Below are 15371 nucleotides of genomic sequence, written 5' to 3'. Positions count from 1 at the left end.
CTTTGAATCAGGAGACTCCAGTTTCCACCGAAACCCACTTACTCTGAGGCCATGACCCACCCCTGGCTCAGCTCCTCTGAGAAGAGGTTTAGGGACAGCACGCAAGCTATGCACAGAGCCAGGCACCAGAGCCAGGCATGAGAGCCAGGGCCTCCTCTGACCACTTCTGGGGTCCTAGACCACACCACGATTGCCTGAGAACCCCTTGAGGGGGGAGAGGGGTGGCCTGTGTTCACCCTTGCACTGCACACCTGGGTCACCTCCACGGAGATGTGAGGGGCACAGGTGTCAAACAGAGTCCTCCACAGTCTGGGGTCCATCCTTGCCCCTCTGCCTTCCCATTTTTCTAGGACCATTCCCCAAGTGCCACCAGGGTGCTCCTGGCTTCCTTCCAGCCCCTGGGGATCCTCCTAGGAACTCAAGATACCTTGAGGCCTCCATGACTTACAGAGAGCTGGAAGAGACAAATACCCCTGGGTTTCATTCAATGAAGTTCATGATTCATTTCTACATCCCCATAGAAGAGCACTAGGAGCACCCTGGGATGAAGGGCGCTCAGCCATACCCTGATCAGAGGCAGCATGCTCAGAGGCTATGGAAGCTGGAGCGGCAGTACCCCTCTATCTGATTCTGCCTTTGTGATTTTTATTAGCAACACCTCCCCTGCTAGGAGTTCCAGCTTCAGGACCCTCAAAATCCAGGATGGCAGGGAGCTAAGGACCCCTGCAGAAGACACCAGCATCTGAACACCCAGGGGAATAAAGTGGCCTTGCAGGGCTGAAGACCAAGGAGAGGAACAGGTTGAAGCCATGGGATAAGTTCCCTGACTGGGCAGGTTCCAGTCAAATTGCCAAACTTTGACACTGGCACTGTCCCAGGAGCTTCACCTTGTGAAGAGTCCCTAGCCAACCCAGACCCACAACTTAGGCAACTGTGGCCTGGGCAAAGCTGCCCCACTGCAGGTAGGATGCACTCGCCTCCTCTCCATCATGTACCTCCTCTGCAGCACCCTGTTCTGTCACCCAAACTTCAGGGAGAGGGTGCCCCAGATGGGGGGTGCTAGCTGGCCAGCCAGACCCTGTCCACATGACAAGACCAGCCCTGCTGACTCATGGCTGGGATGGAGTCGGCAGACTTTACCTCAGTTTTGCCATGTTTGAATTTAACAATATTTTAATACAAGGTCTATGAAAATTGCTCCAAAATCTATTTCCTTTTTCTCATTTCTGTTCTTGGAGCCCTCAGCAGACAGGGATTATCTTTAAAAATGAAATATCATCCTGTCCTCCTTTCAGGGAAATGCTTTAATGTGAGTTGTCTGGATCTGTTGGAAACAGAGTAGCAAACCCTGGTCTGTTGTCTCTTTAAATCGGCTCTGCAGTGTGACAGGCGGCTGGCCGGGCTGGCTGGGAAGAACCATTCCTACCCTGCCGCAGGGAGCCCGGACACTGCTGCCGCCATCCGTGCCTCCCCCAGTCCCCATGGTTACGGCTCCTGCTTCCCGGCCGGTTCCTCATCCCTGGCTGCCACCACAGAAGACAGGCGAAGGCGGCTGGCATCCCCCAGCAGAATCCTGGAAACTGCCCGCTAAGCTCGCACTGAGTGCCTGCTCTCCCCAGCTCTGACTCATCCTTTCCCGGTGCAGAGCACTGTCACTGCCGCTGTGCACTGGCCACAGCCTGTCACCAGGCTGCAGCCCTGCAATCTGTTGATAACTCCACTTTGGCGCTCCAGTCCAATGCCTCTTGTGATGGAAAGCTGTTCCCCAGCACAGGGAACCCGCTACATCTCACCAGTGACAGGAAGCACAAGATCGGTGCCTCTCCAGCTGTTTTTGCCAGAATAGGTGAGAAGTTGGGCTGTCATCCTGGGGTCTGGGGGTGGAGGGTCTTCAGGAAGGGGAGACTATGGAACTAGCGTGGGAAAGCAAGGGTTGAACTGCTGGCTGCAGTGTCTACTCACCAGGGTCGTTTCTCAGGCAAACATGCCAGCCCAGAGGTGAGACAACTCCTGATACTGGGAGGTAGATTCTGAATAACTTTGGGTGAAGGGGAGGCACAGAACCACAGCCAAAACCAAGCAGCCTTCGGCACCGGCAAGAGCATCTGTGTGAAGATGCCAGCCCCTGAGTCTGGCCACGATAAGCAGCAGAGGGTTCTGCCTGCCAGGTCAGGCTGTGTGCTGGGAGATTAATTCAGGTTTATTTAATTCTCTTGATTTAAACTGACAGACATGTTTATTTGGCTTTGTGCAGCCTGAAACGATTGAGTTTAGTTCTTGTATTAGGATGGTGAGCACAGATTGATTTTTAAATAAGGAGAGGGAATGTTGCCCAAGAGAGCAGTGTCGGGCTGCTGGCACTTCCCTCTGAAGTCCCGCACAAGCCCAGCCTGTCACCTGGATCTCCCAAATGCTCCAGACAGAGCCTGAGCCAGCCACTCCAACAGGCTGGCCCAGGTCTAGAGAAGCTGAGAAGGTGCAAACTTCGGAAGGTACTGGCTGCTCCCTACTCTGCCATCACCCAAGTGCTAACCTGTAACAGACATGAGAGGCCTCAAGCTACAGACAGGAGAAGGGCCCTCGGCCTGTGCCTCTGACCAAGTGCTGTCTTTGCAGATGGGTACAACCCACGGACCCTCACCAGCCCCCTCAGGGTCACCCTGAGGCACACTGCCCTGGAGTTTGACCTAGAGCTGCTGTCTGGGACTTTGACCTTCTGGATGGCCATGGAGCCTGGTGGGGAGAAGGGTGCGACATAATTGTCTCTGCCGGCAACACCGCCCCCACCGGTGCTCTCACCTCAGTAACTCTGCAGGGCTCATGGTGAGTACTCCCAGCTCAATGGAGCCCTGCCAGCCAGCTGGCCAGACCAAGGGCTGTCAGCCCCTGTTGGAGAAGACCCAGGCTGGAAAATAAGTTGTTAGTCAGTCAACAGCAGTCCGGCATGTACTCAGTCCTGGGGTGTGGAAGCTCCATGGGGTGGGGAAGAGGGATGCAAGATCTGACAGTGCTTGGGTCTTGGGCAGCCTGCGAGGGTTCCTTTTGCTTGCCAGCTCACTCACCGCTGTTCATACTAATTAGCTGCCGCCATACGGCAATGTCAAATCATTTAATTGAGAGAGTGGGGTCCATCCCTGAGGGCTTCCCTCCATGCTCCAGGGAAAGCTTGTCTGACCCTGAGCTGAGATCCCTCCTATTTGGTGCCCACGACCAGGTCACAAGGCCTTTCCCCTTCCCAACAGAAAGTCAGTAGGCTTCAGTAGCCAAAGCAGTGATTGGGAGGGGGAAATAAAGGGTACAGTGTGGTCAGCTGGCTGGAGCAGCATCCGGGACCCAGGGGGGCCCATTCCAAAGACTTCTGCAAGGTTTTATTGTGGTTACCACCAGCCTGGAGTCTGGGAAGGTTGACAGGTGAGTAAATAATGCATTGTGTGTGTTTGTAAGGGACAGCTGACAGGGGCGTGTGCAGAGAATGCCAATGGCCTGTTAGGACAGTGCCTTCACGGCCCAGATGCCTCGTGAACACCTCAGTGCAGACCAGAGTGTCTGCCTCATGAGGAGCATTCTGAGTCACTATTTCATTTTCTTCTTGTTGGATTCCAAATGTCCAAATGAAAGAGATGCTTTCTGCCAAAATCCAGCATCATCTTAGACTGCTGTTCCGAGCTTGGAGGCTGAAGGCCATCAGCCGCATCCCTTGCAGACATCTGACAAGGTTACGTGGACAAGGCTCATGCAGCTCTCTGAGGACAGCAGGCTGGCCCTGAGGCTCCTTGACTGTTGCCTCCAGGTGCCACACCCAACATGGCCATCTTCTGATGGCATTATCCAAGGCTTTCTGTCTTCAAATTTAGGATGTTTTCAAAATGGAAATTTGCCCTTGGCAGGTAACAGGCAAACTGAAAGGTGCTTTAGGAGGCAGGAGTGGTCATAACACCACCTTGTGGCCTTTTGAAGGGTTGGGGGAACCCAGTGTCCTGGCTCAACCCCCGCCTGTCTGCAACCTAGAGAACCTTTGAACATCTCCTGCACATAGTCCCCCATCCAGAAAGCCCTGTGCTTCCACCTTCCCCTCTCCCTGTCAGTCAGTCCATGCAGGGGACTCATCTTAGTCCCTGACAGCCCCATGGAAATCTCTTTTGCACACCAGAGTCACCCCTGGTCCTAGCAGCCCCAAGCTGCCCTTCAAGGCACCTCCTGTCCCCACACTGTAAAGTCGGCCCAGTCATATGTGCCTGAAGAATGTGGAATTTCAGCAGTCTGTTGGGTTATTATTCTTAATAAGTAACATTCACACCTGTGAGAATTTCTGAAAGGCACAGAAAATGTGTGGGGTTTCCCTAGCTAATTCTGGGGAGCTTACTTTCAGCACGTCTTGAGGCTGTGGTGCAGATGCTTGGGCAGGCCCACTTGAGCCTAGGGACAAAGAAGGGTGGGGTGGTCCTCGTCCTGCCCAGCCTTAGCTAATGTATCATGGCCATCAGCCTGGTGCCCACTGGACCTTCCCTGACACCTATCCAGAAGCAAGCAGCCTGCTCAGCTCCCAACTGTAAGTTGTAGCTTCTGAAACACACACCTGGGTTGCAATAGTGCTGGATTCTGAGCCTCTTTCCAGCAGGCCTGGGGCTGTGCCATGTTCCACTCCCTGAGCATGCTCCTTTCCCCAGGTGTGCTCTGTATCTGGCTCTTCGCACTCTGATGGGAGAGTGAGTCACTGCTTTCCAGAGGGGCCATGTCCTTTAGGACACATATCCAATATGTGAGACCAAGGGCACTTCCACCCCTGAGTAGTGATCTGCCTCACAGTTGATGATAAACAAAGCAGACATGGTATGGCTTGTTTCTGCAATAGGTGCTGTTATTGTTTAAACCCAGCAGACACTGAGATGCATATGATTTTGCACTCTGCCATCTATAATCCTCATACTTAGCTCCAAGAAAGTATGTTCTTAAAGGGAACAAAATGACATCTGTGAATTCCAGTAAAAATTGTTCAGATCTTTGTATTTTCTTTCTTTCCACTTTCTTGAGAATTTCTCAGTCTGGTGAACATGCACAGTTCTGGTCTTCCAACAATGCTGTTCTTGGTGATAAGAACTAAATGGGAGGATGGATAGTGTGACGGGTGTGGAATAGTGTGGCATGGGTGGTGTGGTGTGGTCTGATGTGGTGTGGGATGGTGCGATGTGGGATGGTGTGGAGTGGGATGGTATGTTGTATATATAGGGTATAAGATAGTGTGGTGTGGGATGACATGGTGTGGGATCAGATGCTGTGGTGCAATACGGTATGGTATAAGATATAGGGCAATGTGGTATGGGAGGGTATAGCATGGTATACCATGGGGTGGGATGGCTGCTATAGTGTGGAATAGGTGGGATAGTGTGGCGCATGTAGGATGTTACATATAAAAAGATGTAGTGTAAATTGGTGTGGTAGAGAGTGGTATGGCATAGGATAGTGTGAAAAGGGATGGTAGAGTTTGGGATAGTATAGGATGAGGTAACGTATGTAGGATGCTGTATGTGGAATGGTGTATGTAGGATGGTATACATAGGGTGACATATGGTGTGGTATAGGATGGCATATTTAGGATGGCATGGTGTAGTGTGGTGTGTATAAGATGGTGCCTATAGGATGCCATGGTAGCCTCCTGGTGCCACTTATTTCTGGTAGTTGCAGCATTTGAGTCAGGTTGATCAGATATGCTTCTCCCATCCTCTAGTGTTTGTGCCAGTGCTGGAGCACCATGTCTGGGTTTAGTGGCTTTGCTTTGGTGTATTATCTACCAGAAGCAGGGCTCAGGAGCCCAGACAACTTGCTGGGTCTCTGCTTTCTCTGGATTCAGGGCTGACCTCACTGAGAGTAGAATGGTCTTTGCCACATTGTTCAGGGGACCCAAGGTCAGGAGAGCCAGAAGTCAGGCCTGCTTGGAGTGAGGGGGGCATCATAATACATGGTGCATTTAGAGTACCCTCGTGACTATTATTTCCTTTTCCATACATAAATGCCCTACATTTAAAAAATGGATGGGATTAAGACCCCACAGGGACCAAACACAGATGGAAGGTAGAGACTTCTGACCCTGGAACTACAGCTCCATGGGATGTAGACAAGCCACAGGAAAATGCCCTTTCTCTACAGTGCCCTGAAAGGTGAGTCAAGAAGGCTGGGAGAACAGGAGACACAGGTGTCCACTTGTGTGAGGGCAGTTCAGGAAGGACCAGAATCAGGACCTGGACAAAAAAGAGGGGATGAGACAGTCACAGATCTTCATTTTTATAAAATGTGTGACCCTCATATGCTGACTTATGGACCTTAACAAAGGCCCACAAAAGATTTTATGTCACGATTACAAATATTTTAGAACTTTTAACAAGTTTTCAGTCTGTTGATTTTTATTCAGTTTAATATCTAAATTACTAAAAACTTCTACCTTTATCTCACAGATGGAGTTTGTCATCCCACCTAACATTTCTCCTTAAATTATGAAATTTAAGCAAGTAACTACAAGTCTAGAAGAAGAGTCTCTGTGATATTTTAACATGTTTTTCTCCAAATCTCTTTATAATCTACCTAGACTATATGCCCCTCCAAAAAGAGAACCATAACAAGCTATATTTATGTAATGTCCAATTAGAGTAATTTGTTTTTCAAATGAATAAATTACTTATCTTCTGCCTTCCCCAAAAAACACTTTCATGAAAGGTTGATAGATCAATAAAATGCAATTATCATTAAAAAGGCAGACAAGGGAATGCACAGGGCCGTAATTAAATCAACCTGAGTTGGCACAGAATCAGGGAAAACCTAGTTACTGCCTCAGCCGGAGCCTACTGGGTTGGCCAATGGACACCTCACTGTGAGGGAAGGAATGTGACTTCAGACAGTGGCATTTGAAGAAGTCACTTTCCCACATCTGACTGTCTGATCTCTACACGTCACTTGATTGACCTCTTTCTTCCTATCTTTTCTCCTTTTTGTCCTCCTTAACACCTGACTCAGTCAATCTGCAGAACACACCAAAAAGGGTACGTCCAACTAAAATAAGAAAAGATGTAAAAAGAAACCAAGATTCAAGAAATTGCTGCATACCAGGCCCAGGGTGCTTGTGGAACTATTAGCTCTAAGGCCAGCCCAGGGAAAGGGGGACACCCTTGTTTCCCAGGAGAGCAGAGGTGTCTCCAAAGCGGCTTCGGCCATCAGGCCCTCTTACATGTGTGGAAAGGAGCAGCATCCCAGGCTCTGGCCATTGTCTTGCCCCTGAGGGTGCTCTAGGCTTCCGCAGTCTTTTGACCTGAGAGTGATGCTCCTTCACTGTTGCTTCTCCAAAGAGCACTGTGGTTTCACAGCTTCAGAGGGACTTGTCCACCTGTCAGGCAGATTCTGTCTAACCACACCCTGGATCATCATAATTTTGCCCGAGGAACATTTGCATGGTAGACTCTTCTGAGAGAAACTTGCCCATGTGTGAACTTTAAAACATAAAATATATCTATTTCTATTTTGCATTACCTACTTTGAATTTTAAATGTCACCTCTAAAAATGTAGAAAGTCACTGCTGATAACTGTAATTTGGAGAAAGAAAAAATAAGAAACCAAACCAAATCCCTATTTCTTATAGAGCTCATTGCTGACCCCCAGGTCATCTTATCCATGGTTACAGAAAACTCTCCTCACACAGGTGATGGTGATGCCCCTCCTTGGCCTCTCAGACTCGGAAAATTGCTCACTTCAAAACTGAGCCTTCAGACAAGAATCAAGTCCCCTACCCCAAGGTGGTGCACCCTTCAAGTCGAGCCTCCTGCATAACGCCTCTGCCTCCTACACTGGCTCCCTGGGAGGTCTGCATGTTGCAGAGGTCGGCCTGTTGCCTGAAGCACTGTTCTGATTTTTAATTTGGCTTCCAGGAAGGGGCTTTGTTATGTGTATTAAAACCCACAGATAAGATGTGTCCAAATGCAAGCTCTCCTAAGGGTGTCCTGGCGACAGACGTGAAAGGACACAGTTCTTGGACATAGTACATCTGGGATGCTTCAAACAGTGTTTGGGATGTACAAGCTGAGCCCCTCATCCACCATGACTATCCTGTCCCCCGGGCCCCTCCCCAGCAGAACAGGAGTCTGAAACCAGCCAGAAGGCCAACCCACCAGGTATTCTCACCACAGTGACACCAGCCCCAAAGAAGCCTGTGGAGGACTTGTGAGCCCCAGGCCCTTCATGATAGATGCAAAGTCCTAGTTCCAGGTGACCATGGAGGAAATATCTTGGTAGCAGCAGATGAGAACAGGATACAGGGAACAGACCACACTGGAAAGCTCTCTCACATATATATGGAAATAAACTTATAACAGTGGCCAAAGGGGGTCAGTGTCATGGGTGGGGAGCCGACTGACTCCCATGAAAAGACCACTGTGTACAAGAATATGGGGACAGCACTTATGCCCAGTTGAACCTCAAGTTCTTAGAGTCTCGGGCCTTCCCACCTCTCAGAAGCACAGAAATATGCAGATAACTTGATGTCAGGATTGCACCAGGAAACATGCTTTCCCATGACTTCTGTAGTTATTTCCATTTTGCAGCAAGTGGCTGAACCATGACAGACATGGAATGATGGCCTTGGCACTCATAAGGGCCACACAGAGTCCCCAGTCACCAGATGTCAAATATCCAGAAGTTGGGCACCAAGGAAAGATTTCTGAGATCTTCCCCGGCAGATCAGGTGTCATGGAAGAAGCAGCCCCCGAGGGGGATCTGGGTGGAGTCCTGAGCCAACCCTGCTGCAGGAGGCATCTGATGCTTTGGGGCCTGGGGGTCTCCTTTTTACAAAGGAGGGGAAACAAGGGCAGGGGTCTCTGGCCAGCCTTACCTTCTCAAAATCCCTCAGGGGGATCGGGGATTTAGCTCAGTGGTGTCACTGACTGACTCGCATGCACAAGGGCAAGGTCCTGAGTTCAATCTCTGGTACAAAAAAAAAAAAAGCCCTCAGGGGCAAATTCCCAGAGCGTACTGCAAAGCTGAGCTGAGTCATGAGCTTGGGTCCTTGGCGTCCAGGAAGAAAGGGCCAGCTGCAGACATAGCTTTGCGGAAATAAACTGTACCACTACTTCTCTCAGCCCCATAGGTGCCTGTCCTTGCTCAGACAAAGGCTCCTTCTGGCAGGTGTTGGCTGCTCACACTCCTAAAGGAGGTGCCCTGGGTTGAAGACATGAAGGCCAGAATGGGGCTTACCTCCTAAGCAGCACCAGCCTTCAAGTATCCAGACCACACACCCCTCCCAGTGCTTCAGGCCAAGCATGGGCAGGTTACTGGTCAAGCAGGAGCGGGCTGGACCTCAAGATCTCCTGAAGAGGTTGTTTCAGACCATGACATCCCTGCCACCAGAGATGCAGCTGGCATCTCCAATGTCATCATGAGCTCATGTTCTGGTGATAAAATGGGCTATAAGGCACCACGAGTCCTGAAGCCCTATGTCATCCAGAGAGGCATTTGTGCTGTCTAGGTCCATTTCTGATCCTCCTGTCCTGCACTATTCACGGCCAAGAGGCTAAAGAATTGGGAGCAGCAAGCCCTAACTAATTTCCCACTTAACCAGAACATCTTCCTAGGACCATGGGACCAGAGACTTAGCCCTCTGCCTGAAACACAAGGATGAGGGCATCACCCTACAGGACCCAAAAAGGGCAAACCTCCAGAAGTTCTAACATTTTTCAACTGAGACATTCAGTTTTACTCTACCACAGAAAACCATGCTGTCTTTTGAACTTGGACCTTGAACCTTTACTTTGGCTGTGATGCACAATGGGGTTGGGGATATTAGAAAGAGAGCGAGGTCCTCAGTCCCGTGTCTATATTTTTTATAACCACTTCTCTTTCTCCATCAGCTTGAGTCAACAGTGCTCAGATCTGCTAAAATGTGATACAGAATTCCCCTGGGAGACATTTAAAAGTAGAATGTCAAGGGGTGTGAGGTTCAGAAGTGGGTTGGGGAAATTTGACTTTTCACTGCTTTTCCGGTGGCCCCATCTAGACATCCAAGCAGGCGTGCTGCCATCAAACAAGTACATATCAGAAGCCAGTGCTGTGCCCTGCCCTCTGCCAGCAGCATTTGACAGAAAGGGAGCTGGAGGCAGGCCTCTGGCACTGCAGAAATGCTGCCTCCCTCTGGGAGCTGCTTTCAAAGCCACATGAAGACATTCTTGGCTGAGCAGACCTAGAGAAGACCAGTCCCATGCAGGTGACTGGCTTGCTGCAGACCCCCTCCACTCCAATGGAGCATCCACTGAGCAGGGTCTTCCTCAGCCACCAGCCTGACCCCTCCTAAGTGACCTGACAAAGCAAAGCTCAAATCAGAAAGTGCCTTGAGCCACTTGGAGAGGGGGAGGCTGAACCTGAAAATGAAAACTCAGGTGACTGGCTGTGTGTATAGACTCTTGGCTCTACAGTCATATAGTCACCCCTGGTCTTCTCTGCTTCTTTTCTAGGATTTGAAGACTGTCCTCTCCCTGCCCCAGTACCCAGGGGAATTCCTGCACCCTGTGGTGTATGCATGCACTGCAGTCATGCTGCTGTGCCTCCTTGCCTCCGTTATCACCTACATCATGCACCAGAGGTGAGTCTGGCACAGGGGAATGGGGTCTTCATGCTACCAGAAGAGACACCATTCTATTACCCTCAAGTGCAAGCCCCTGAAGCTTCGAAGACTTCACCCCCTCCCCATAGCAAGATGTCCCCCAGAAGGTACTTCACACATTATGCACCAGCTCAAGCCTGCCCACACTCAGGGTGCCTATCATGGGAACCAGCAGGGGACAGTGCCCAAGGAAAGCCCAGCTCTTCCATTCTGGACTTGCATCAGGTCTTCTCAACAGCAGCCTCCACGTTCTTCTCAAATTAGGTGAAATAAGTCCTTCCTAAAATGAGTTCACGTACATTGAGACCCTGCCTAGAGGCCTGCAAAACATTTGATATGCCTTTACATTGTTCCTTTTTTTCTGGGAAGGGGAGTATAGTTGGATTTATAATTCTGAGCTAGCTTTTGGCCACCTTGCCTGAAAGCAGGAGTGGGGGTGACCTCACTGCATCGTTTGGAGATGCACTGGAAAGTGTGAGGAGGGGTGCCAGCCACAGCCACACTCCAACCCATAATCAAAGTCATGGGTAATACTTAGGCCTTGGCCATAGGCACAATCATAGGAAAAAGCTTGAGTGCATCCAATGCTGTGGTCATGCTAAGAAGCTCAGGCTCACCCAAGGCCATGGTCATAGGAAAGGGATGAGTAAGGCCAAGGCCACAGTCATGGGTGAGCTCTGGCAAGTGCAAAGCTGTTGTCTTAGCCTGTTTGGCTGTTATAACAAATTAACACATATTAGGAGGTTGATAAACCATCATTTAGAATAGAAATTGAGTTCTCGCAGTTCTGGAGGCTGGAAGTCCAGAAGAAGACACCATCAGATTTAGTGTCTGGCAAGGGCCTGCTTCCTGGTTCATAGGTGGCACCTTTTCCCTGTGCCCTCACATGGTGAAATGGGCAAGACAGCTCTCTGGTCTCTTTTATAAAGGTGCTAATCCTAGTTATGAGGGCTCTGCTAAAACACCTAACTTCCTAATACCACCACATTGGTGACTAAGTTTCAACATATGAATTTGGGAGTAATACATACATTTAGACCATAGCAGCTGTGATTATGGGAAGAAGTTTGAACACATTCAGGGTCATGATGAAGTCAAAATTATAAGTTTAACAACATCAGTCCTGGCCATAGCCAGCTGGGCAGAACCTTAGACATGTTTGTGGCCATGGAGATGTTCTCGTCCACAGACAGTATCCCAGTCCAAGCCACAGGCACTGAAACACCTGGAGTCATGCTTATAGTTACATAGCCATCACCGTCTTCCTGAGGAGTAGTCATCTACTCAGAGAGGGCAGAACCCCTTCCGGAAGTCAGGGGCATGACTTCTGTCACTGAGACTGTGGATAAGTCATAGTCTTAGGGCCTTAACACTTTCATCTGTCAAATGGTCAGATTGGTCAAGATTTTGCAGAAGCTCTTCCAGGTATAACACTCTGTAAGGTGATCTACCACACAGTCATCCAGTGGCAACCCACTAAGCTGCACACAGCACAGTCAACTCTCTGTCCCATGATCTAGTCCTTTGAACATGTTGCTCCCAGCTCACTAGGGGGTTACTATTCCTGCTGTGGACAGAGCTTTGCATTTGGACAAGAGTTCTTGTTTCCATGCTGTTCTTTGACATGCTGGTTCCTACATGAAATCTCCATTTCCCACAGTGCCATCCGGATCAGCAGGAAAGGCCGGCACACGCTCCTGAACTTCTGCTTCCATGCAGCTCTGACCTTCACTGTGTTTGCAGGTGGCATCAACCGCACCAAATACCCAATCCTGTGCCAGGCGGTGAGTGCTGTCTGTGTCTCATTGTGCCACAAAAATGAAAGTGTGTTTATCAACAGTCCTACAAAAGGGGAACTGTGTGCTAATTGTCTTGTTTATGAACTAATATTTTAGTATTTGCTCAGCTGTTGCTCATGAAGGGAATAGTTAGGCATATACCTAGCAGGTCCCTATTACAGTTTCTCTCCATCTGAAGCCAATTGTTTTGCTCACCATTTGATTCTATAAAATAATTTACTTTCAATTGGACCAGCTTGTTCTGAGACCTATGTGATATGCAGCTCCAGTGATGGCAAACCTTTTAGAGCTTTCAGTGATACAAACAGCCATAGGTTTGCCACTACTGAGCTAGGCATTTACTGTTCAGCAAATGGTGACCTTCCTGAGAATCAGGCACAGATGTCTTTCCTGAAGAAACAAGCAGGGCAGGATCAGGAAGGACCAAGTGAAGTCTCCTAGGTGCCAACCTTACCTTGCCATCAGGAGGAGCAGCTGTGGCATTTGCAGCTCACCAAGTTGTCCTCAGTGGGCAGCACCCTTGGCAGTTCTGTCCTCTCTCAGGGAAAGGGGGAGCTTGGAAGGATCTGAGACTTGAAAAGAACAGTGAAAGTCGCCAAATTGATCCTCATCACACTGGTGACCTGGCTTTGGTTTAAAAGAAGGAAATATAAAGTAGCTCTAGCTTGTGGAAGAACCCATGGTAGAGACCCTCCCATTAAAACCAAACATAGTCCTGCTCCCATTGGCCTTGGTCTTGGGCCCAGGAAGAGAGTCCAGCTACAGTTCCAGGATGTCACCCATATGTGCACCCAGCCTCTATGCCAGCTCTGTGTCTACAAATGGGACCATGCCCAGGGACTCAGAGCAACTTACCAAAGACTCCTGCAGTTTCTGTCACTTCATGGGCTAGTGCTTGACTTGGGGATTGTCCTGCTTCTTTGCCCTTTTGTTATTTTGAACTCAATCAAAATCTATTGACAGCACCCTTCTACAGGCCCATATGATCCTGTACTGATGTCGATGACCATCAGCCATCCCCTGACCTCTCCACCTGCACAGATGGCCCTAGGCGAGGATGAGACACTTTTCCCACAGGGGCGCTTCAGAGAAAATTCAGGCTGTGAGCACATACCTCCCTCCCTGTGTAGTTCCCATGCCCACCCGACACTGGCTTGATACAGCCATGGGGCTACTTTCTTTCCCAGCACTGACCCAAGTTGAGGCTAGGAGTGTTCTGTGAGCCAGTTACCTATGGCTGAGAGACATTGCTACTGCCCCAGAGCCCTGGGTACCAAAGGATGTCTGGAATGTGTGCCTGCATGTCGTCTCCACACCCCACCTAGGCATGATTCTGCAAAACAGTTGGCAGCACAAGCATGAAGGGAGGCTGGGGGGCAGACAGTTTCTGTCTTCATGCCTCTCATGAGCTGGGAACAACCACAGGGAGCACAGGGAAGTCCTGTTTATGCCCTACTATAAATGCCTGCCTGGGAGTGATCTGAAAGGCAATCAAGTGGGCCGTTATCTTTATGACTGCAGTTTGCCACCAAGAACTCCACAGCTAGGACCTGCCAGCCACACAGCCCACTGGAATTGCCTCAGGGTTTCAGAGAAATGGTGCCAGGGCCCTGCAGAAAACCTGTGACTATTCCCATGCTCTGACCAGCCCAGACAAGGATCATAGAGGCCAAGCACCCCATGGAGTTCAAGGGCCAGCACAGATGTTTGGTACAGAAGGTCAGGGGTGGGACTAGAAGGACCTGCAGAGTTCAGATCTGTGGAGGAGCTCATGCTGAGGTGGAAAATGTTCAATTCCTTGTGACAATCCTCAAGATCCCCATCAGAGGAAATGGCCCCCTCTTTGGTGACATAGGAAAGATCATGGCTCTTCAGATGCTGTCTAGATCTCCTGATTACATTTCCAGAACATACCAGGCCTCATTTACTCACACCCACTCGCTTGGCAAACATACCAAGCTGGTGCCAGGGCTTGCTGTGGGTGCAGGGAACAGTCATAAATACACTCATCGGGCTTGCAGTACGGAGCCGCCATTGGGGTGAGGGGGAGCAGACAAACACAGCAACAAGCCATTGGAAGATGCTGAGCTGCTAACATTGGGAAAAGAGCCAGGCTCAGCTCAACAGAGGTCATGAGTCTGAGGACTGCAGCTCTAAATGCATCCACCAAGCCCTGGAGGTAATAATCCCCACCACACCCAGATATTTAACTCTCCTATGCCTGCGGACACAAATGTGAATGTCTATTACCACTGAGAGCTTGTAAGCCAGAGCCCAGGCTGGTTCTGATCTGCAGCCTGGCAGCTAGGGAGGAAAGCTAGCCCGGTTCTCCCAGCACAGCATCTACAGTCATCAAGTGCTCAGCGGGGTGGGGAGAGACACCTGAGGAGGAGGAAGTTAAAGCTGTCCCTCCACCAACAACAACCTGTGACCACCATTCCCAGGCCCCTCCTCCTGTCCACATGTAGCTCAGCATCACAACAGAACAACCAGGAAAACTCTGAATGGCTGCAGAGAACAGAGAGTTGTTATGGCAACAGAAAGATGACCATGAGCCTCATTAAAGTACTAAGTGACATCATAAACAAAAACAGACGGCTGCCGATGGTCCCACATAATGAATGTGCGTCAGTGCTGGCCCTGGGTCTGGAAGCGAGGGAGGGCAGCCTGCTTACTGCCTCCTTTTCTGCAGTAGAGTGCTCTGTAGAAGCCAGCACAGCATCCCTGTGACTTCCCCATGTATCTGGCTGAAAGTGGGTGTTTGAGAGACAGAGTCCTGCCAAATACACTTTCTTATGATCCCCAAGCCCACATCTAAGAGAAGCTTAGACGGGAGGAGAAGAAAGCCCGACCTCCCAGCTCACTTAGCCACATTCCTCACCTTCCTCAAGGCCCTACCTAGGTCAGTGTACCAAAGCTAAGGATCAGTGTTCTTCTT

At 49.9% G+C, this 15371-nt stretch overlaps 1 protein-coding gene and 1 long non-coding RNA gene across 3 annotated transcripts in view; one reads left to right on the top strand and one right to left on the bottom strand.

Moving 5' to 3' along the window:
* Positions 1 to 1391: 1391 nt before the first annotated feature.
* Adgra1 (adhesion G protein-coupled receptor A1) overlaps positions 1392 to 15371 on the top strand; it is a 38363-nt gene continuing 24383 nt past the window's right edge. Inside the window, exons 1-4 of one of the 2 annotated variants that reach the window (XM_004838698.4) lie at positions 1392 to 1846; positions 2617 to 2823; positions 10486 to 10613; positions 12295 to 12418. In XM_004838698.4, the coding sequence (XP_004838755.1) occupies positions 2821 to 2823; positions 10486 to 10613; positions 12295 to 12418 (255 nt within the window). In that variant the 5' untranslated portion in view covers positions 1392 to 1846; positions 2617 to 2820. Of the gene's footprint in view, positions 1847 to 2616; positions 2824 to 10485; positions 10614 to 12294; positions 12419 to 14854; positions 15336 to 15371 lie in introns of those variants that run through there. The other variant, XM_021253217.2, reaches the window with a different exon arrangement.
* On the bottom strand, positions 4984 to 14873 carry LOC110347799 (uncharacterized). Its single transcript, XR_002392630.2, has 3 exons — positions 13289 to 14873; positions 12888 to 13005; positions 4984 to 6236 (listed from the first exon to the last, which is right to left on the bottom strand). It is a non-coding gene; the product is annotated as an uncharacterized LOC110347799 (long non-coding RNA).

This window comes from Heterocephalus glaber, unplaced genomic scaffold (assembly GCF_053883595.1).
Source record: "Heterocephalus glaber isolate CG9 unplaced genomic scaffold, H.glaber_assembly_v1.0 deba00001497, whole genome shotgun sequence".
Classification (NCBI taxonomy): Eukaryota; Metazoa; Chordata; class Mammalia; order Rodentia; family Bathyergidae; genus Heterocephalus; species Heterocephalus glaber.
The sequence above is the reverse complement of the archived record's forward strand: the minus strand, read 5'-3'. Positions and strand labels throughout refer to the sequence as shown.